The sequence below is a fragment of the Balaenoptera borealis genome (genome assembly GCF_965194805.1).
Source record: "Balaenoptera borealis genome assembly, chromosome: 6".
Classification (NCBI taxonomy): domain Eukaryota; kingdom Metazoa; phylum Chordata; class Mammalia; order Artiodactyla; family Balaenopteridae; genus Balaenoptera; species Balaenoptera borealis.
In genome coordinates, this window is record NC_138863.1 from 20,341,702 (window position 1) to 20,365,548 (window position 23,847).

Consider the following 23,847-nt stretch of genomic DNA (forward strand, 5'->3'; position numbering starts at 1 on the left):
GACATTTTAAACAGTTAAGCGCCTGAGAGTTCTCCTAGTCTAGGGGTGGACCAACTATGGTCAAATCTGGCCAGGGTCTATCTTTGTATAGCCTCGGAACTAAGATTTATTTTTTCTAACATTTGTAAGGATTTGGGGAGGGTGGTGTGGCAAAAAAGGAAAGGAAAGGAATCCATCAGAGAAACCTCCTGTGGCCCTGCAAAGCTTAAAATATTTACTATCCTTTCCTTTACGGAAAAACCTTGCCAAGCCCTGACTTGTCCATCCCCATCTCTCATATGTGGTCAAAAGTATCCTCCACAGAGAAGAAGAAGGATCTAGACAATGAAGCTGTAGAAAAAGGAAACTGCAGCCCTCAGCTGAGTTAGACACCAAAGATTTCTCCAAGGAAGGTGAAAACATGGCTTCTGTCTATTCCAGAGCCTGAAACCCCCAGGAAAGGGTCAGCCTGGGGAGGCAGGCTGTGCCAGGACTCAGGACAGGTGGGGAGAGGGGGGGTGGCGTGGGAGGACAGGCCAGGTGTGGGGAGCCGGACCCTGAGGAAGAGCAGCCCATAATCATCACCATCATCACCATCACCATCATCACCATCATGGGGGAGACGGGTATGAGGTCTGGAGCTGCGGGCAGGAGCCTCCACAGTCCATCTCCCTCAGGACAGCTGGCCCCCAGGCACTGGGAGAGGAGAGCTCCCTGAGGCTCCATGATCCCTGGAGAGTCCCTGCGCCAGCCTCGCCTGGTCAGTCATTCTCTGTAACCAGACCCAGCTGTGAAGGACACCAGTGAAGGGGAAGAGGAACGTAAACTGTATACAAAGAGATTCAGGGGATTTGATTACAAAGTTGCACCAGCCATTTCCTGGAACACAACGGGAGTGAGTTCTGAGAATTAGAAGGAGGGGGGTAGCTAAGAGGAGAGGGGAAAAAAGGCACACAGCTAGCTTGCAAGTAGGCAAGTGGGAAGGAGAGATAGGTCTGACTGCAGGGCAAAGCAGGACCAGCAGCTAGCAGGTCCAAAGGTGGGAAGGGGCCCAGAGCCCCTCTTTCCCCAGCCTCAGGGATTCCAGGCCCCAGAGGCAGCCTGGGGTAAAGCCCCCAGCTTTTCCCTTCCCAAGGCTCCTTCCCTGCCCACCCAGGGCCTGGAAAATCTTGGGGTTGAGGAGTCCCTCCAGTGCCCACCCCAGCCTTCTTTGCCCCAGGAGGCAGAGAGTAGGTCCTGGTACCGCTCCCGCCTTCCCTCCTCTGCCTTCCTCCGGATCTCCCGCCCTTGGCCTCTCCCCTCTGCAGTCCTGCCTTTGCTCCTCGCCTCATCTTTTCTTCTGCCTCCCTCTTTATGTTCTTCTTTTCCCTCTTTGGAACTTCTCTGCCTCCCCCTGACCCCACCCCCTCTGTGGTTCCGCAGCTCATGGCCACGCAGTCCAGGACATGCGGGTCCTAGTCCTGAGCCCCATCCATTCCCGGCAGGGTTGGGAGCTGGGAGTACCCATGGGGACTTCACTTCACCCAACTGGTTCTGCAGCCCGCCTCATGCTCTCTATCTCCAATAAGACGTGAAATCAGGAGGAGCTCGAGAAGGTGGTGGTGACAGAATGAAGACTGGTTCTCCAAGCCACCTTCCTCCCAAGGGAACGTGCCCGCCAAGCCCGATGACCGCTCTCTGAGAGCTGAACAACACTCATTTTTCCAAACTGCGCGCCCCCCGCACCACCACGCACACTTCATTTGTCTTTTCCATCCCTTTCCTCTTCACCGAAGACAGAGGAAAAATGTTAGGACCGCTCATGTGTTTGTGCTTCTGTGGTAGCCCCGTGCATTGGCTTTGAAAGCACCAAGTAATCAGACAAGGCAGTTTCACCTACTAAACCACAGGTTTCTTGAAGGAAGGACCTGTGCCTTTTGACAATGTGGTTCAAGGCCACTGTGACTATAATTCCCACACCAACAGACTTGCACTTGAGGCCCTGCAGGAAAATCTGTTATGTGTGGAGATTATGTATAATTACTGTCCCCGGCCAGGTCTGGAAGAGATATGGAATAGTTCAGACAAGATGTGTCCAAGTGCTTAGTTGTTTAGCTAACGAACTCAAGATGACATGGAGTGGAAATCTGAAGGAGCCTGTTCTTCAGGTCACACATCAAAATTCCTCCTACCTTCCAGCATCCTATCATCAAATGCAGATTTTCCTAAACCAAGTTGAAGGTCTTCTCCAGGAGGCGCCCATAGACAGGGCGCCATCCCAGGATGATCTAAAGCTAGTCCAGGGAAAAAGCAGTCCTTTTCTTGAACAAGCAAATCTTTGTTTCAACCCCAGCTTGTTCCTGGGACCTGCTGGGTGGGGTTCACTGTGCCTGAGTCATATGTACGTGGCTTTTGAGGATGACATTGGAATATGATGCCAACACACAGAAGCAAAGCTTCAAGCAGGTTCCTTGACCTTATGTATAAGATCTCTCTAAAGTAGGGTCTGTGCCCCTGGACTAGCCTTGACCATTCTTGTCACCAGTTTTCCAGACTGGAAAGCCCTGTCCACTTTTGTTTCTCTATCTCTCCAAGAAACGTTCTAATTCTCCTTGTCTTGGATGATCTTTGCCTTCCCTGAGCTCCCAGAGCACCCATTGCCTAAATCGCCCATCTGGCCCCTGAGCCTCTGTGTGTTGTAAGCTGGCTTTTTCCATGTCCACACAGCAGAAACCGCTAGGACTCAATGCAGATCCTCTCGGATCACTTTTACTGGTTCTGTTCACGCTCCTCTAGCTCTGGTGTGCTTTTTCTTTCCCAGGTCCCCATACAGGCGACTCTCCTGTGAAGGGCTACCTTTAGCCCACTGGAGCCACCTTACCTGCACACAAGCAGAGAGCCTGACATGCCTGGGAACTTATGACCTCATGGGTTGACCTCTGGCTCATTTGTTCTAGGGCAGGGATCTAGCCTCAGGAGACAGAAACCACATCAGCTATTTTTAAATAGAGAATTTAATATAAAGAATTATTAACTCAGTACTAAGGACAGAAAAGGCCAAAGGGAATACATATTAAGAAAAGGTAGCGAAGATCAAAAAAAAAAAAAAAAAGAAAAGGTAGCAGTTACAAGAAACGTCTAACACTCTTAGTCTGGGGGAACAAAAGTGGGAATTAGAATTATTAAAACTTTAAAGCTTGAAGGAAGAGCTCACAGGGTGGAAATACAGCCCTCTGGAAGGGGTTGCTGATCTGCTGGAGGAGGGGACCCATGGAGCTGGGACCCAGACCCTGAGAAGGGGGTGCCAGCCAATTGGGGAGGGTATTTCTGAGGGGGAACAATAGGCCTGGCTCTCTAAGTGTTGGAAAAAACTACAACTGGAACACTAGCCACACCTGGAAGGAGCTGCCAGGGTGAAAAAGCATCACTAAGTGATGCCAAAAGGAGCAGGAAGCACATAGAGGAACAGAAAGCAAACAAGAAAGAGCACTGGCCGAGCCAAACTGGGGGCTGCCTTGCAGAGAGAGATTAAATTCCTTTACCTACAGAAACAGTAGAATCGCATTACCTGCAATGTATATGAGATCCGGGGGCAACTTGACATTAACAGAGGACAGAGCCAAAACTGGAAAAGAGATCTTTTGTTTTGATTCAACATGCCCATGCTCTGATGTGTGCTCAGGAACAGGACTATTTCTGTTTCATATATAGGTTAGTTTATTCTGAGACAATAAAGATCTCTACTTAAGACATTTAACAAACCAGATCCCTGAGTATGGAAACTGTAGAACATCCCAAATAGAGAGGACTCCAGTGATTACCTAGTTCAGCCTCACTTTTCCACTCACCCACTAGCACCCATTAGCACCTAGAAGGACCAAGTGATCAGAAAGTATCAGGACAAGCCCTGGAACTGGAATGATTCCTTCAGCCAGTAAGTACTTTTGAGTATCTACTGTTTCAGCCCCAGGTCTAGGGCCATGGAAAATATCAATAAATAAAACATTCCAGGAATTCGGAAACATGGAATGTAAGCTATACTGAGGCAGAGATGGGTTTTTCTGCATCTCTTCTCTCCAAGATGCACTCTCCTTATTACTTTGAGGGAGGCTTCATTTTTCACTTATTTTATCTGTAGATTTCATCATGAAACAAAACACAGAGTGACTGTAGTTAACGGGGAGGTTTGGGGAGGCACCAGAAGGTGTAGAAACTCTAGGACTGTCCCAATTTCAAACATTCTGCCATCTGTGACTAGTGTATCCTAAGTAGCTGGTGTCTTGATAGTTTGGATATGTATGTCTATATCCACACTTGGTTTGGCACAGTTCTCCCTGGTGATCTGGAGGAATGGCTTCTCTTGGACACTGATGGGACCCAACAAGTGTTGGAAATCAGAAGTTTACCTAATTCTTCCATGAAAATAACAAATTATCTTCTCACTAGATCTTTTTAAGATCTGGCAGGGATCAGAGGAAATGGAGAGGTCGGAGTTTATTTGGGGGTTGAGAATTCTTAAGTTCTATTCTCCTTGTTTTCAATGACACCCAGGCCCATTTTTTGTTTGTGACAGATATGAATGTGCTCTGAGCCTAAAATATAAGAGAGGCAAGGATATCAAAAAGGAAGACAAAGGCAGCATTGGAAAAAATAGATGTGGCTGCAATTTACCTTCACCTGAGTTCTAATCAAAAAATGTGGTTCGTGCTTACTAATCCAGCAGCTGAACTGAAATTTGGATGATCTTGATCTTCGATTTTCCTTCTTTATATTGACCTTCATTTTTTTAATCCCTTTTTTTGATTACTAGTTTCATTCTTGGGAAACAGAAAAGATGAAGGAACATTAAGTCCTTTCCAATTCTGCTGACAAATAGCTCAAGCCTTTTTTTTTTTGTCAGACTTTCTTCAAAGCACTTGGTAATGATTCAGATTCGAAGAACCCTAATACTTATCTGGCTTAGCCTTTCCCACATAGTCACAAAAATTCGAACACAAAACACCTGGTAATTTTCTGGATAAACAAAATAAGAGTGAACAGTGATGATAAATTCAGAACATTTGAAAACTCAATTAAACATTGCTAGATTAGGACTCTTTTCTAAGAATCTGTTCTATGGGTTTTATGTGTGCATATGGCTGCGTATGTGCTCTTTTCAGCTACAGTCACACCTCATTTTATTGCATTTATTGCATTTTACTGCGCTTTGTAGATATTGCAATTTTTTTACAAATTGAAGGTTTGTGGCAACCCTGCATAAAGCAAGTCTATTGACACTATATTTCCAAGGGCATTTGCTCACTTCATGTCTCTGTGTTTTGCTAATTCTCACGATATTTCAAAGTTTTCATTATTATTATATTTGTTATGGTGACCACTGATCGGTGATCTTTGAGGTTACTACTATGACTTACCGATGGCTCAGATGATGATTAGCATTTTTTAACAATGAAGTATTTTTTAATAAAAGTATGTACATTTTTTTAGACTTAATGCTATTGCATGCTTAATAGACTACAGTATAGCGTAAACATAACTTTTATATGCACCGGGAAACCAAAAAATTTGTGTGACTCGCTTTATTGTGATATTTGTTTTATTGCGGTGGTCTGGAACCCAACTTACAATATCTCCAAGGTGTGCCCGTATAAAGAAGCATTTTCAGAATAAGGGAGACAGGGAATGCAGGATGAATATCATCCGTCCCTTTTCTACTCAAGTTGAATAGCCCCTAACCTATCCTAAATAAACAGAGGCTTCCACTGTGCTAAAAGTTCTCTAAGCAATAAGATTTTACGACCTCTCTTAGTCAACCACTCGCAGGTCATTGCCAAAGTTCACCCCAAATGCTCTCCCACACCGCTGATAGGATTATAGGTCAATGAAACCTCTCTGAAAAACAATTTGGAAAAAATGTATTGTCTTAAGAATGCCATCCTCTTTGACCCTATAATTTCACTTCTATAGTTGTATCCTAAGAAAATAGAAAAAGTACTGATAAATACTGAATAAATATGTAGATCTTTGTATATATTTTTAAATAAAAGCACATTATAAATGCACTAAATACAGAATGTTGGTTAAATAGATTTTGTAAATCCAAATGATAGAATATTATACAGACATATGTATACACATACACACAATCAGAAAGGTTAAATGTTCAAATGATACATTTTCTGTCTCATTTTTGGCTGAGACCCTGAAGAACAGAGAATGAAATAACAGGGAACGAGTATTTCCACAACCAAAGGTGGTAGGCAGCCCGGTAAGGGGACAGGTAAGGTTTCCAGGGGAAACCTTCAACTAGTAGGGGATGAATGGAAGTCAATGGATGAATGTCCCAGCCTCCCATGACCTAGAGGGACAATTCTGAGGGCATTTCTCATAGCTCCTCGGAAGGTCTCCAGGGGGATTGAACCCTCATTGCCCATGACAGTGATCAGCTCCGTAGCACACTCTTTATTCTCTTTCTTCCCTGTCCCACACACTCTATCCTCTCCCTCCTGCTCCCTCGAATCTACTTCCCAGAATAAAACCTGTACTCAGGTCTTTATCTCAGCCTCTATTGGAAGGTGAGTAAAATTAAGTCACCCCCAAGACATAATACTCTTCTGAGCTCAGGCTTTTGAATCTCAAAAACACAAGAAGGAAGTTATATTAAAGAGCCTGTGTTTTATTCCCAACCCCAAGCAAGGAAACAAAATGAAAATGTGGCCTTATGCTTCAAATGAGAGAGGAGAAATGCACACATGACACACACAAACTCATAATTCAGTGAGTTATCCTGTCACAACATTGTCATCATCACTGCCATTATTATTGTCAAATGCCATAGACACAGAAGTCTGACAGAGTCCCTGCCTGTTGGGACTTACAACACTGGAAAAAGACTCATGAGGCTAGGACCTGTTTAAGACAGTCCTTCTGCCTTATGTAATTATGTGACTGCACCAGCTATTTAGAAGGGGACCATGTTTTACTGACCCACCAAGATGTAATGTTGAGTGCCAGGGGTGCTCTCATTCCCAACATGGAACCCAAGTCACATCTAGACAGACAGCTGGTTCTCTTCTCTTTCCTCATGAACTTCCAACTATGCTTCAGGAAAAAGGAGGGGTTCTGAGGTTACGAATGAAGTGGCCCTGATAATGTGTGGTCCCAGGGATCTGAATCAGATTCCAAAGGAAAGGAGGCTGTCCTGTACACAATCCCAGATTCTTACCCTTGGCTCCCCTGCCTAGTACATCAAACCGGCCTCTGAACTATTTGATAAATGTGGGCAAGAGAGAAATACAATCAACAAGGTCGGTCGTGGTAGATTCCAAAAGTTAACAGAGGTTACAGAGTCAATGTCTTCAGGTCCAGGCTGGCAATATAAGTAAAACAAGCAGAGACTGGTGGAGACGACAGCAAATTGAAGAGTGTATGCTGCATCTGAAAGGTACCTCTGAACTCTAGTCAGTTGGGATCCAATGCTCTTAGGAGAGTTTTTAAGAGCAACCAGGAAGTCAAAAATCTAAATTTTACATGAAAGCTGCTGTCTCCAAAGATGGTAACTAGTTCAAATGTTTTTTTTTTTTTTTTTACCCACTCCAAGTTGACCTGCACAGCTTGTCAAAGAAAACATATTTGTGGGCTATAGTTGGCTCCTAGACCATCAATTGGACACACATTATAGGAGTAACACAATTTACTATAATTGGAGAATCATTAAAAGTCCATAGTAACTGATAACTATACAGAAAGAATGGAGAAAGACTCTAGAGAATGAGTTGTACAAGGGAAAGTTCATAAGCTTATGAACTTTAATTTGGGACCAGTTTCATACCTGCCATTATGAGGTGTAAAGGATAATGGTGGATGTCATATGACCACCTTGTATCACAGGAGGCCCTGACCCTATGAAGAGCCAGTTAGCTGCCTTCCTCCTGTCATACCGTTGGAAGATGCCTCTGCTCCTGGGCCCAGGGACACCCACCATAACGTCTTCAAACTACCATCTCTCCCTATCCCCACACTAGGACCAAATGTGATCACCCAAGAGCAAAAACAACCATCAAAGAAACCCATGTTCCATCAGGAACAAAAACTCATCAACATCTAAGAAACATGACAAAACCCTGGGGCCTAACTAAGTTGGAAGTTCCCATCTCCTTTCCAGTTTCTGCATCTTTCATGTTCCAAAATTAGATAGAAGAATTGAGTTTTGAGGCCTCAACCTTAGAGATTAGCTTTAGCCTTGCTGGCCTGAGATTTTTAAAGATTGCATTTGTGATCCCTGGGTGTGGCAGGCTGTGCTTCCCAGAACTTCTGCAGTTTAATGGTAATGAGTAGGGGGAAGGAGATGACCTAGCACCTTTATGTGAATTACATAAGATTCAGGTTCATTTACACAAGGGATTCCACACACTTATCAGAATTATTTGACCCCACAGAGCCCCAAAACTACCTTTTATCTAAAGTACACTATTCAGAGAAGTTTGAGAAGTTTGTCCTTTAAAAAGTTCCAAATACACATATGCCATTCTAGGCGTATGTTATGTTTTCCCCTTCCCTGTGTTTACAATTCTTATGTTTCATGTTGACATGACCTGGGCTTGTTTCTAGAAAAACGGGAATCTTCATAACTAATTACCAACAAATGAAACCAGAAGTGTGAGCTGACGGTGATCGGGTTACAGGTTTTCTGGTTGTTGTACCCCGCAGCCCAGCCAGTTTAGAAGGTCTATCAAACAGAGTAAGCTCTTTTCATATCCAGAAAGCATCACAACCTATCCCAAACCACAACCCAAACACACATTTTATTAGCAAATCTCTTAAATAGGAACAAAGGAGAAAACTACATATTTCCTCCTGACTCACTTGGTTATGCCTCTACCCATCACACCCCACTTATCCTATTACATTAAAAATAGGGGGGACCAGTTCTCCAGATTGCCACAGGTCATTCTCCAGCTAAACAAAAACACCACTTGTCAGTGAAAGGAGAGAGATTTTATTCAGAGACCTTGGGCAGAGAGGAAAAATCAAAGATGATTATGGTGGTCTTGGGCCTGAACTGAAAGAAGCTTTTCTTTTCGCCATCCGTGAAAGAAAACATGACATGGAAAGACATGGATTCAATCAGCTTCTTCAAGCAGAGCATTGGTGTATGTAGCTGACTAAGGAGACAAGAATGAGAAAATGTAAGATTTACACTCAGGAAATCCATTCGTTTTTCATATAGGGACCTCCCTAGTCAGTTTCCTGGAGACTCCATCAGACATAAGTTTATCAAGAGTTTAAGAAACCTACCTTCAAAGGTAGGTCCAGAGGTTATGTCAATATTTCTACTGAATGGGCAAGATTAGAGGGAGGCTCTACAGCATAAAGAAGAAAAACAATGAACACAGAAAGTCTGGTTCTCTGCAGGATTGGTGAGGAATCAGGGTCAGGGATGGGGTTGGGAAGAGGAGTAGGTGTTGGGTGGGGGAGGGGAGAGTGCTAGGGAAGAGTTGGATATAGTTTTTGGAAGGCAAATGGAGAGCTTTGCTTTGACAAAGACATGATATTTTGGAACACCTGCCAAGCTAGGATGATAATTCTCAGGACTGAGAGTCCCCTTTCTTAATCAGAAAATGTCATTAATACCTTGGCTTCCTCGTTTTTTTCTGGCATAACTTCTTTGCTTTCTGTCTCTGTGGTAAATCCTTCAGATGGCATGCTGAACACTTACATCTACAGGATTTCACCATCCTCTTACATTTCCCAACTCTGGCCAGCAGTGGGGTTCTTGTTGAAACAGCAGCCTCGGTCAGCTCCCCCTCCTCTACCCCAAGTCCATTTGTCCAAAGCAGCCCACTCATCACTCCCTTTATATATGAAGACACATGGCCATGACATGGGCCCTCCTGGTAAAAGACCTAATAATTGATGATTGTCACAATGGCTGAGAGTTAACATGAGAGCTTGCTTGGGTTGTTGGGGAATACTGAGACATTTGGATAAAGTCAAGAAAGTACTTGTTAGGACTGCTAGAATTAACTGGTTGCCCATCAGTATAGCCCATAGGAACCACCTTGAATGATATAAGCCAAGTAAAATTCCCCCTGCCTTGCAGACACAAGTCTAGCCTCATCAAAGACTTCATTCGCTGGCACATTTAGGTATGCATTCTTGGTTCCATCTTCTCCTTTCTAAAAAGAGCTCTTTAGTGAGGACTTGAATGATATGGAATTTTTAAATTAATTTATTGAATTATAATTGACATACAATAAACTGCACATATTTTAAATGCTCAGTTTGATAAGTTTTGACATATCACCACAAATCAAGATAGTAAGCATATACTCCACTCAAAAAAGTTTCCCTGTGCACATTTGTAATCTCTCCCTCCTGCCCTTCCCTAGCTCCCACTCAAATCCTGAATAATGTAGAATTCAAAGCTTTGGTCCAACTCATCTTTTTAATCTATTACCCCTGCCCCATCCCCCAGAACCGCACAGAGATGCAGCTTCAACCTCAAGAAACACAATGTTTGAGAAGAGAAGACATGCATAGAAATAAAAAATTCTGGGCAGAATCTGATAAATGATATAGAATGTGTTCAAAAAGATGAATAATGGGAGTTTATTAAAGAAGTCATCAAAGAATCAGGGGCCTTTGTTTTGAGTTTTAAACGTTCCATTGGAATTTAATAGATTAAAATGCTAGAAAAAGTAACAGTGCAAGTTAAGACACTGAATTTCCCATGAACACCTATACTTTTTATACTTTTGAAATAACCCAATTTGACTAGAATAAGCAGAGTTTGCCTGAGGGAGAGAATAAAAGACATGGCTAGAAAGTGAAGTTGGGGTTAGGAGGGCTGATATGAAAATTGAAATTGAACTACACCTTGGAGGCAGGAAGGAGCTTCCCACACATCCTGAACAGAAGAGTGGCAGGATTAGTCTCACTTTAGGAAGTTTCACTGAATAATAGTTTGCATTAAAGAGACTCAAGCAGCCTCCACAGTGATGTAGTCCAAAGGTAACAAGGGTTGCTCAAGGGCTGCCACCCTGGAGCAAAAACTCTGGGCATGATAAAGGAAGACTCAACAAAGACTCAAAGGAGAGGGAAGAGTTCAAGGACTCCTGGATTTCAAGCCTAACTAGTATGGCTCTTGGGTGGCGCCACCCAGAAGAGAGAGGCTGGCAGGGAGGCCCCAAGAGATGCAATCTCCTCTCTTCCTTTAAAGCCTGGTTTCCAACACACCTCCTGAACAAAGGCTGGAGTGGTTCACCCGCTCCAATAGGGTCAACTACACATGGAGACAAGGGAGGTGATAATCCAAGTACCTCCCGCAGTCACTCTAATTTCCTACCTCTTGCAGGCTCTAAGAGGCAGGGGATTCTACAGTACTTCTGTGGTTCTTTTAACTTAAGATCTAAGGTTTGAATCCTGGGGAGGGCTACAAAGGTTGGGAAGAGAGAAAGAGGAAGAAAGAGGAGGAGGTAGATGTATTTTGACTATGTGTGCATATCTGCCACACTGAGTTTAATTTATCCTATGTCCTCTTTTCCTGGTCAAAAGTTACTAACAATCAGATTATTTCCATCCCCCAAAGAACTCAGATCTTTAAGGTAAAATGATTGGAGTCTATGATTGTCTATGATTGGAGTCTATGATTGTGATGTTATGTCCTAGAGATGGCTTGATAGAGCAACCCATTGTTCATCCAAATTTGTATTGAGGATCTGCAGCTATCTCCTTAATCTTATCTCTGCCACTTTCTGTTTCTGTATTTTTCCCATGCATGCATGGAGGCATGGGTCAGTGTGAGGGATGGGCAAAAAGGAAGTGATGGAGATATTTTCCTGGGATTCCAAATCATGGCTAAAATATGCCTGAGAACTCACCAGCCTAAGTACATATTAACATGGATCCCTCTCCCCCCACACACACATCAACAGCCTGAATAAATCTTCACTTTGTGAATACGATATCCTTATCAAGAACTTTGTTTTGATAAACAATAGGGAATCCATTCTCAATTGGCAAGGATATACTGAGGACTTCTTTTGTTCTAGCCTATCTTTGTGCTAAGTACTTAAAAAGAATGTCAACTATATAAGAAACAATCTTATACGAGAAATTACTACAGTTTCTTACACAAGAAGACCCCAGCTCCTCCATTTACTAGCTATGAGACCTTGGGTGGTTACTTAACCACCTTGGCCCTAGAACATGGCAATAGTAGTAGCCACCTCACGAGGTTGATATAAGGTTGAAATGGGTTCATATCTCTAGAGTACTTACCATATTCTGAGCACTGTCAGGCACAAGCTATTAGCTTGTCTCTGTACTCCCAGAGTGTAAGGTGTCTGAAGGAAGGCACCAAGATGAAATAACAAGGACCAGCCAAGACTGGATGTCCTGGACTTCCCTGGCGGTCCAATGGTTAAGAATCCACACTTCCACTGCAGGGGACACGAGTTCAATCCCTAGTCGGGGAAGTAAGATCCCACATGCCGTGCAGCACTGCCAAAAAACAACAACAAAAAAGACTGGATGTCCATCCCAAATTGCAGCTTTATCTATACCTGAAAGAGGATGTAGAGGTCAAGTAGGGGTAAAGGACACATGAAAAAAGTAAGGATAGAAAACAAGGAGAAGGCTTGTCACTTTTTTATGGCAGAACAATAGTGGTTGAATAAGTTCTCCTCTTTTGAGAAGCTTGAAGAGGATGGTTGCTAGAGAGAGATTTACCTTCCTCTTCTCAAAAACAACCTTCACCCTCTATTACCTCACCTTGTGTCTCTCTTCTACTCACTGCACTCCTGACCCGTTCGTCTACCCTGTCTCTGCAGGAACCTAGGTATCAAATGCTCTATGGAGTTGAATAAGGTAAGGACTGAAAAAATGACTTGAGGCTCCTCAAGTGCTCCACACAGCACCTGATACTCAGTAGGTCCAATAAATGTTACGTCTGCCGCAAGTTTGGCAGCTTCCATATTTGAACTCCTTACTGTTACTTCACATCTCCGCTCTTTCCTGAGTTTTCTTCTGCTCTCTTTGTCTCCTTTCTCAGTCTTTTCCTCTGGAAACCTTAGAAGATGATGAATCCCAAATGTCCGTAGACCATCTCATCTACTCCTGTAGATTCAACTACACAAAGCTCTACTCTGCCAATGCCCAAATCTACATCATCACCCCCAAATGCTCTTCTGAGCTACAGTTACCTGTATCTAATTTGTCCACTGAGAACCTAAGTGGACACCGGATCTGTCCAGTAGACATCTCAATCTGTGCAAAACTAAAATCAGTACTTTCTATCCAAATACAGTTTCTGCTTCTGTAACCACCTAGCAGTTATTCACTGGGGGCAGAAGTCTGGGATTCAAACTTTCCCTTCAAAGCTCTCCATATCTCATCAGTCACCTCAATGTTTTATAATCTACCCCTCCTTTTCCATCCTCATCACTGACTTGGGTCAGTCTCCTCCGGGTTTTAATATTCAAGTCTTTTGTTCATATCTCTCATCATGGTAAAACATGATGAGAGTAAAAGATATCACCCGCTAGATGATTAACCATCTCCCTCTCCCTCCCTACTAAGGGAGCAAAGGCACCAGGAGACATCATGCACAAGCACTAACATTAAGTAGGTGTGGATTTAAATCCCAGCTCTGCTGTTTGGTATCTATGTGTCCTGGAGCAATTTCCTGAAGCCTTTAAGGAAGTAATCTCCAACTGGGCATTTTGTTTCCTCATTAGTAAAATAATAGGAAGTCCAAGTCCTTCTGGCTTTAACTAAAAGAAGATTTTTAAGACCAGGAGAAATGAAATAATTTGTCCTGGTCTTAGTAGGCTTACTAGGTTGAGAGGCTTGGAACCAGAAAATCAGTCTGATTAAATGTTGAAGGAAATCATCCCAGGTCCCACTGCTCAGCTCTTCTCCTGTAGATTTGGTTGTTACCTCATGTGGACTTTGTGAAATCCTAGAGTGGGGAAGTCCAAGTCACAGTGGCCTAGTTTCTTTACAGGTGGCCCCTCAACCCCTACATCTCAAGGTTGAGAATATCATCTTCCGGTAAATGACTGGAAAGCCCACACCAAGCTTCTAATATCTACCATGACTAAGTGCAACCACACTAGGATACTGCAGTGCTGCATATCCCCTAGGACTTGGCAGACTTCCTGCAGGTGCATAAGAGAAAGCACCACTGAGGACAGCATGGAGGAGGAGAAAGATGGTGGTGGCAATTGGCAAGGCTTTTGAATGTGTGGTCCTGAGGGAGTGTAGGAGGAGCGTGGGGAGTAGTTGTAAACTGTGTGTGAGGAAGGGAGTGAAGAGGTGGTGATGGAGCCATTACCGAAGAGGCTTCATTCATTCTGGGGCACCTGGTATGGCCTCAGTGAGAAGCAGTCCATTTGTAAGTATTCGTCAAGCCCCCATTATGAATAAGACATTGACCAGCTCTCCTGGACTATAAAGATGAATGAGATAGGGATATTTCAATGTGTTATCTGAATGTTTACCATAAGAAGTACCTTCAGTCAGGAGGGACAAGTTAGGCTTCATGGGTATAGGACCTGTGCAGTCACAAACAGCCCTGTGCTCTGGGCTGCTCAGGCTTGGTTTATGCTCTTCAGTCACCATCTTGAAAGTATTTTTTTTAAACAAAAATCCAACATATTCATCTTGCACTGGACCCCACAAATAATGTAGCTAGTTCTGGGGAGACTTGACTGACCTGCAAGTAAACCAGCCTAACAATAGCTAAAGAGGTAATAAAAGTCATAAAGGAAAATCTGGAAAAATCAAGTTGGTCTTGTGTGCCCCCTGAAGAAGTTTCTGAGACTCTCCCACCCTAACCAGGGACCTTTATAACTTCAGTTTTGTCTTTGCTTCCTTGCAGCATGAAGAAAGTACCACCATCACTACTGCAGCACAGTGGTCTACTGAGAAAACAAATACTTCTACATGGAGACACTGTCTTTACCAGAACTCCAGAGCATCTCAGCAGTATGATCTTCCATATTTTCTCCTAGAACAAAAATAAGGAGGCCCAGCATTGGAAATTTATTGACCAATAAAATCTGATCACTGCAACACTCAAGAAATCTGGGTCTTTCTTTGGTCCTTTCTGAAAATGAAGGCTTTGTTTTAAAGATTTCACTAGGTGAGTCTTCCCTGCTGTCCTAGCATATGTGTGTGGAGGGCAAACTGTCACTAAGATTTTGTGCTTTGGACCTGAGAATTCTACTAGAAAGAACAGTGAGGGGGTTACTTTGTTCTCTTTCTTTAGTATAAACATGACTAAAGCTACTTCTCCAAATATGAGAATTCCACCCAAGAGAAGAATGGGGAAACAAAATAGGCAATGATACTGCCAGGCAAGACTTATTTGTCAGTTCCATTTTTCAAGATCCTCAAGAGGCAAAGTGAATTTATGATTCCGACCTATCTCCTCTTCTTCACCCTCAATTGATCACCATTGAGAATAGAAAGTAGAGTTTTAGCAAATCAAGTCAAAGAAATAAGACTGGATTGTGATCGTCTCTCTTGACCCAAGCCTGATCAGTAGAGTTATAATAGGTATTTGTGTTAAAAAATAATCCAGAAATATTGAGTGTCTCCTCTGGTCAATGCACACTTCAGCAGCATGTTGGTCATAATGCTTTGAAATCATCAATTATGAAGGCTCTGACCCTCAGTGTGGCAACTTCAGTCTGTCTTTCTGGTCCACTTTTGATAGCAACATTTCCCCATTTCACAGGGCCAAGTGTCCACAAACTCAGTGACATGATGATAGTCTTTGGTGGGTGGGATGATTTCAAGAGGGCAAGGGCCTCTGGCACATGGCTCTCAGAATGTGAAAGGAGACTTCGAAATAGAGAAAAAGCACGGGGGAAAAAAAGGCCAGAAATCTCAGCAAAGTGCCTCATGAAACAGTGGCAAGAAGCCTGGACTGGGGATTAGGAGATCTGAGCTTGAGATCCAACTTTGCCTATAATTTGTGATTTTGGCCAAGCTACCCTTCATCCCCAGACTTATTTATTATGAAATTGTTCTCTTAAAACCCTTGCAATTCAAAATTCCTTACTCCAGTTGTTAAGCGGATTAAAATTCATTCGCTCCTAAGGACCATATGAGGCAAATAATTTAACATGCATGACATTTTCACACCATATCACACCCTTTCTAATATCTTAGGATGCAGCTTTAGTTTTATCTTATGGCTGTAGGGCACTGTATTCCCAGTGTATTCTGGGAAGGGGCAGCTTCTTCTTCATATAGACGGGGATTAAGGTCAGTGGGTGAAAGGGAGTAGTTAATGTGAAAACATTATTTGGAACCTTCTGAAGCATAAAGTTTGGATTTTCTTTGTATACTACTGAACCATGTGGTCTTAGGGTCGGTGGTGGCAAAAGGAATAAAAATTGTCAAATAATTTTTCGTAAGTCCAAAAATAACAACAACAACAAAAACTATGGCATTCTCTCCAAATGAGAATTTTTAATTTGTCCAGAGGAACTCCAAATTCACACCCTGCCTCTAAGAAGAGCTCATTACTTTTTCCCATTTCTCCTTCTCCCTTCAGTATTATATTCCTTCATTGTGATCCTAGCAGCAGCACAGGTAGGAGGAAAAAGGCCAAGGGAGCAGAGAGTCAATGTCAGATCTATTTTTAAGGCAAGTAGAGAAGGCAGTGTGAAGTGGTGGGCAGTCTTTGGTTTGAAGATCAGCAATCTGAGTTCAGCCATGGCTCTTGCACTGCCTGGGTGCAGCCCTTAGACAAGCCTCTTGGCCTCCCAAAAGAGGGGGGTCAGATGGCTCCTGAGGAACCCCCCCCCCCAGGGCCAATGCTCTTGTGATGAGCTTCCTACCTTTTAGCAGCCCAATTTCTCTATTCCTGGAAAACAGAAATTTCTTATGGAAAGAGAGTTTGGAGATGCAGTCAGAAAGGATGGGAGAGGAGCCTGAAAGAAAAATGAGGGAAAAACTCCAAAAATCTTCAGGTAGAATCCAGACCATCTTCAGAGCCATGATGTCCCCTTGTTTCCCAGAACTGGATGGGAAGAGGTGAATGGAGTTGAGGTCCCTCCTTCCATTTTCTCTGAAAACCACCCCTTGGCCTGTGGCTCTGGTTCCTCTTTATTTCCTAGGAGAGATACCAGATGAATCTTGAGCTCAGAGAGCTCAACCCCTTGGTGAAACCCCTCTCTCAGCAGATTTCCCCCACTCCAGCCCACCCTGAGCACCCTTTGCTTGCCTGAACAGCAGCAGCAGCACCAAGAACAGAGAAGACAGGGCATGCATGCGAACAGGGTAGAAGGTCCCCACTTCCCAGCTAAGGTCAACATCTGTAGAGACTTAGGTTTCAGACAGGGGTTCAGACTGAGTCATCTACATTTTTAAGGACTGTCAGCAACTTTTCCATGTTCCCTGTAATAAACCCCAATTTCTGGCCTGCTGGGAAGATCCTGCCCTGGGCAGACATCCATTGGACTCCCAGGAAAATTAATGGAGTGAGTTTGAATTGGAGAGGTGAGATGAGACCCAACTAGAGGTCTGAATTCCAAAACAGTGACGTCCAAAGCCTGCCTCTTCCTAATCTAAGAAAGGGGCCAGTGGGAGTGTCAAGTCTCCAAGCCCTTCCCTGCAGTGCCACTTTGCCATCTTTCTAGGAGATAAAGACACCATTTTGTCCATCCACTTGTTCTGGGCAAGATAACACTCAGCCCCAAAAGTGAAGGAACTGATAGCTCCTCTTCTAAAAAGACCAGTAATTCAGTTCTTTCTCCATGTCCCTATAGCTACCAGAAAATATCTATTCCTTTCATCAAGAGAAACAAAAACTAAGACCCACTAGGAAACCAAAGTATGGAGGAAATAGGTTTATTGGGACATCTCTGCTATTCCTGTGCTGGGTTATTTAAAGTAGTTCATGTAACCATCCTGTGCCTTGGTTTCTTCATCCAAAAGGAAAAAAGAAAAAGAGAGAGCAGAAGAAAAGGTAAGGAGACAACAGATTAACGGATTAACAGATTAACAGGTGGATTAACAGATGGCTCTCATCAAAGGAAAGAATGCATTGTGCTGTAAATTGCTATTGGCTCAAACAACAGTGGAGAAGAAACAGAAAGAGAAACAGAGATAGGCTGCAGTCCCCAGTGCTCAACCCTGCTGGGAGGTCTGACAGAGAAGCCAACACAAACACCACCACAGCCCCACTCCTCACTGGCCTGGGAATTGCCTCCCCTCACACTGGGCTTCCTGTTGGTGGAGTTTCTCAGCATGGGTGTCTGAAACTAGAATTTGTCCTTAACCCTACGCAAAGGGGACTTTCCTGTTTGTTTGTTTCTTCATCCCATCTCAAGTCTGGCTGCCTTCTTCCCTGTGATCTCAGCTTCTCCTTGGCAGAGTAGATCTTTGGGGGATGGGAAGGATTGGGGGAAAGAAATATTTGCCAGTCTCCAGGACCATCCAGAAAATGTCTCCCAAACTAAAGAAGCCAGGTCCCTCTGCAAACATGTTCACCAGCAGGGTCAGGCCTGAGAGGCCAGCACGGAGCACCTGAGGGCCTTTTATGGAGACAAAGTCCTTTTTCCCTTCTTTCTCTAGAAATGCTCCCACTTGGTATACAAAATCACTCAATGTCATACTGTCTGTCCTCATAACACCAAAGTCGCTGGAATGAACAAATGTTCATGACTACCTACTATGGACCATGTCCCTGTGGGAAATACAGTTGAATAAAAAATACAGTCCCTAACTACAAGGAGCCTACCACAAAAGTCAGATCAGCTCAGAGATCACGTATCCCAACCAGCATATTTACAAAATAATAGAGCTGAAGTCCAGAGAAGTGATGTTTGTGGCACAGTCCAGACTAAAAACAAGACCCATTGCCTCCTGTTGAGATCAGACTCACACACATGACAAGACAATGTGGGCACAAAACAAGATTTCAAACAATTAGGGCTGGTTTTCCAGACATTGAGGACAATATTATAGGACAATGGACTTTGAATAAATTTCAAAAGACAATGACAATTTGAAAAGTCAGAGGAGTCTTCCTTGGAGAAGGTGGGACAGAATGGGGAAGAATCAGATAGTTGGAAAACTAGAACTTTTTATTGATTCAGCCAAGATTTCACAAATCCTTATTGGGCTCCTACTCTGTGGCAGGACTGTTCAATGCTCAGTGAACATAATTTTTAAATTCCGGCTTTCATGGAACTTGCTTGTGGGAGGAACAACTAGGCTGGAGTAGACAGAAAAGTCCCCAAATTACAAAGAGGCAAGGCAGCAGCCAGCCTCTTTCATAGAGTTCCTCCTTCTTTGGGTGAATAAAGGCGTCCAACAGGTCTTCAGAAAGAACTGCCTGGAAACCAGAAAGTGGAAGGGCTCACTTATGATGGCTGTTCAAAGAAGCTGCGTTTCAAAACATGATTTGCCATCTTCTCTATAGACATTAGAAATACAGGGAGTGGGCCTTGAACTACATTCTGTCTTCAATTCAATCAACTTTTGCTAAGAACCTCCTACATGCAAGAGTGCTTTGTTCTTGAATGAGGATAATGGCAGGGGAGAGAGAAGGAGGGACAGAAAGAAGTTATCAAGCTCTATTGAGATTTTATTTGAAAGGTCTCAATATAAGGTATAAAGGAAGAAGAAGAAAAGGTTGGATGATGAGTCCAGTATCAGGGAAGTTGGGGATGGTGGATATCTCCTGCTCAGACTTTTACTCTGAGCTCCAGACCCATATACCAAACAATCATTCAGTATCTCTATTTGGAAGTCTCAAAGGAACCTCAAACCCAAAATGTCTTAGACCAAAATCATGATCATCATTGCCCCCTTGCTTGGCCTTTATCCCAGTGAGTGGCACGAACTTCTAGATAGCTGCATCACACAGAAATAAAATCCACACCTTTGACACCCTCTACTCTCACCAACCAAATCCAATCCATCACCAAGTCTTTGTCTCCTATCTACATTTCTACATCCTAACCAACACCCACTGGCCTGGGCTTAAGCCATTTTCAAATATTTCTCTCCTGAACCCCCACTATTGGCAATAGCCTCTCCCTTTATTCACTTCACTTCCCCATCAATCCATCCGCCATCTAATCTTATCATGTCATCCTCTTAAACATTTTTCCATGGCTCCCCAATGTACTTGAGCTTGTCTGGTATCTGCTCCTCTCTCCAACCTCATTTTGCACCATGTTGAGAAGTAGTTATTCACTGATTAGTGTAGATGTCTGATTAATAGCTTTCTCCCCTACTAGGCTGAAAACTCCATGAACTCAGAGTCTACGTCTGTTTTTACCCACTACTATTTTCCTAGCAACTAAGTGCATGGCACATACTACATGATCAATAAATATTTGCAGACTGACTTTTTTAAAATGGCTAAGCCAATGGTTCTCAACCAGGGGTGATTTTTGCCCCTCCCTCCCCCCGGCAATGTTTGGATACATTTTTGGTTGTCACAGCTGTAAGGGTTCTACTGGCATCTAAAGGGTACAGGCCAGGAATGCTGCCAAATGCACAAGGCAATGTGAAAATTAGTAAAAGAAAACTTCAGCTAAGATTGGAATTGGAAGTACTCATACAGGGAGCTCTCACACCCTACCGCTCATGGTCAATCATGCCAAAAAGAAGATATTATTTACTGACCCCAACAGGAAGACATCAGGCACTGACCCCAACAGGAAGTGCAACTACTTTACTACCCCAGCAGGAGGAAGGAAGACTTCCATCACCCAGCAACAAGCCCAGCCAATACAAAGGGCTGCAACTCAGCCAATAAGAAGACATTATCACCTGAACTTTTACTTTCCTCCAATGAACTCTCATTATTTCCTTGCTGATGACTTCCTTTCCCTGTCCAGCTCTCCTTACTATAAAAGCCTTCCATGTGGTATAACCCCTTGGAGTATCTCTCTGTCTGCCAGATGAGATGCTGCCTGGTTCAAGAATGATTTAATAAAGCTAATTAGATCTTCAAATTTACTCAGTTAAATTTTGTTTTTTAACAACAATAGTCCCACATATTTAGCCCATAGTGTCAGCAGTGCTCAGGTTGAGAAAACTTGATTTAGATGAAAGAGAAAGAATATTTATGTTTTGGTCATATTGAACTGGATTTCCTAGAGTCAAGCCCTTATAGAAACACATATGTTATCCCCCAATGCTGTAAGAGAGACTTAAACATGATGCATATACACACACTCAACAACCATTAAATTTCCTACAAACAGGAGATAACTATTTTAATGGCTCTTGTACTCTCCAGGTGCCCAGCACAGGGCTGGAATTTAGGTGCTCAATAACATCTGTCTGGGAAACCTCACTTATCATTAAAAAAAGACCTCAAAATTGAGGGTAGCCTTGAGCTGCATTAGAGGGGCCACCTTATTTCACATATATTACCAAAGTGTAACAAAGGCCAGTGACATCACAGTGGAGCCCTGCCCACCGCTAAGCCACACCCCCTTCACAGTCACAATCGCTAAGGCCTTAAATACCCAGACTTGTGGCCTCCTGGCTCTACAAAGCCCCTCATTTTGGCAGAAAGTACAATGGCCACCAGCCGCAAATTAAAGAGTCATGGCGTGAGGAAGGGCAAGAACCGAGGTCCTCACAAGGGAGTCAAGAGAGGTGGCAGCAAAAGAAAATACCGGAAGGGCAGTCTGAAGAGTAGAAAACGGTGCAATGACGGTGAGTGAGGGATGAGTAGGAGAGCAGTCAAACAGGGGGGATCTTGTTGTCCCGCGGATCCTCGCTCTTGGAGTTAACTCTCATAGGACCCTGAAACCTCAGCATGAGAATTTCATTACCAACTAGGTTCATGTTTGGGCAGGAAGAGGATGAATGGTCATGTTCTAACTGGTGTTCCTGTTGCAAACTTGTCCTTTCCCTACAGCCAATCGCAATTCCCGCTCCCACTTGTGACTCCACCAGCGGGCTCTGCCCTGGTGGACTTCAAACGACACCAGGCAACAACAGAGAACAGAAGGGGGACTGCCAAGGAGACCTGAAGTTAGATCAAAGCCAGAGAAGAGCCTATCATGTGGATAAAATGTCAGTTGTGAAGAAATGAGGAAGGTATATGTTGGCTGTTTCTCCCCAACATTTCAATAAACATTTGAAAACTGAATTTCAGTTTCCTTTGATCTTTTGGTTGGAAAATGGCTCCTGAGCTGGGCAGCCTTGGGGAAGAATCAACAGGTATGAAACCATTAAACAACATGATTTGGATAATATCAATGTCAATGTAATTTCCCTTAACAACTCTCTCTCCTTGTGCCCCAACTCTGGCCATGCACCATCACCATATTTGGGTCTTGGTCTCAATGTACTGTCTCCCTTCCCAACATGGAAAGGGAGAGGAGATAAAAGAAATGGGAAAAATACATTCATCAGAGTGCCAGTTATGAGCCAAAGGAAGCAAGCTGGTTTTGTCAAGGGGCTTGGAGCATGGAGACACCAAACCATGATTTCCCAAACTAGCTAGCTAAAGACATGTCCCAGTGGTGGATAGAGAACCCTCAGCGCTTCTAATTTATCTGATTGTATGGGCATGATTAGCAGGCTGTTGGAGATGAGGATACATTCTGGGCAGAAGCCAGAATGGTATTTGGACAAGACCAGAGGCAGGGATACTGCCTGGGAGATTCAAGCCAGCTTGTGTGACTCTGACGTCATAAATGAATCTTAATCAGGTGTGTCTGGCAGTAGGACTGACCTCACCTCAGTCTGGGTGGACCTTATTGGCAAGGAAGAACCGTCCTTTGCTGTGGCCCTCACTTTAGCTTGACCTTGGGTTCTGATAACGCTTATGTCGTCTCTAGCCAGGGATCTGACACATCCTCTCAGCATCCACCCGCTCAGGAGGGGGCAATATTTTTCTTAATGAGTGTTTCCTGTTGCCTCAGAGACAGTACCAGGGTGGCACAAAGAGGAATTGAGACTCATATTTAAACCAGGCCACCCACTTAGATTCTGGGGAAGCAACCAGGAAAGGATATAAGCCAGAAGGAATGAGAGGAGCATGAGGTCAGACATGAAGTTTCCAACATGGGCGGGGTGGGGTGGGGGGGTGGGGGGAGATGTGGGACCAGGTGACATAGCGAGGAAAGGGAGCCTCTTTCTCTGCAGAGCTCCACATATTTTCAATGAGATCATTGACTCTGAGCCCTGTGGAGGTGTCTAGGTATTGGGATATGGGGATGGGAACAAGGGCTGTCCCTGTGGGTCAGATTCTAGTAGGGAAGGATGAGAAGAAGCCCAGGTCATGACATGCGTAAAGATGTTTCAAGTTGCTTCGTTCTCTTAGCCTTAGAGAATGCACACACTGCTCCTAAGCTAAGTCAGCATCAGGCACCCAGACTCTTCAAAACTCATCAAACTTGTATTTCCCTCCTTATTTTTTCAGTTTCCATTTTTGTAAAGAGGGAATAGAGAAAATACTCCCTTCATAACCTTCATCTTCCACAGTTTTACCTCTTAAACATTCCTGTTGTCCCTGTTTTTCGAACCAAACTCAAACTCATATGCTTCTCAAGTAGATGATTATCCACAACCACACAAAACTCTTTACAGATTCAACTGGAATCCCCAATCAGAAATGACCAGTTCTCACATACTCTTGTGCCCTTTGGGAGTTCCTCTGCCTCCATGTAAATAAAGCCTGAAAGCTCCTTACAGCACACAAAATCCAGTTATTTTACTGTCAGGCTTTTGGTGCTCTAGCCATAAATTCTCATTCATCAGCCAGCAGGGAGTACAGCCAGTTAGAATTCCTACATGGGCCCAAAATAGCGAAGCCTTTATATCCCCTCCTGCCCAGCAGGCTGCTCAGGGAAAGGGTGACCTCAGGCCAGGCATTTCTCTGTGCTGAGGCAG

General features: G+C 43.7%; 1 protein-coding gene and 1 long non-coding RNA gene across 2 annotated transcripts in view; one reads left to right on the plus strand and one right to left on the minus strand.

Annotated features, from left to right (window-relative positions):
- LOC309631374 overlaps positions 1 to 23,847 on the minus strand; it is a 473,017-nt gene that overhangs the window by 145,233 nt on the left and 303,937 nt on the right. The gene's annotated exons all lie outside the window — the stretch shown is intronic.
- Positions 11,114 to 22,990, plus strand: TNP1 (transition protein 1). Its single transcript, XM_082396929.1, has one exon. The coding sequence runs from the start codon at positions 21,522 to 21,524 to the stop codon at positions 21,666 to 21,668; it is 147 nt and encodes a 48-aa protein (XP_082253055.1). The 5' UTR covers positions 11,114 to 21,521; the 3' UTR covers positions 21,669 to 22,990.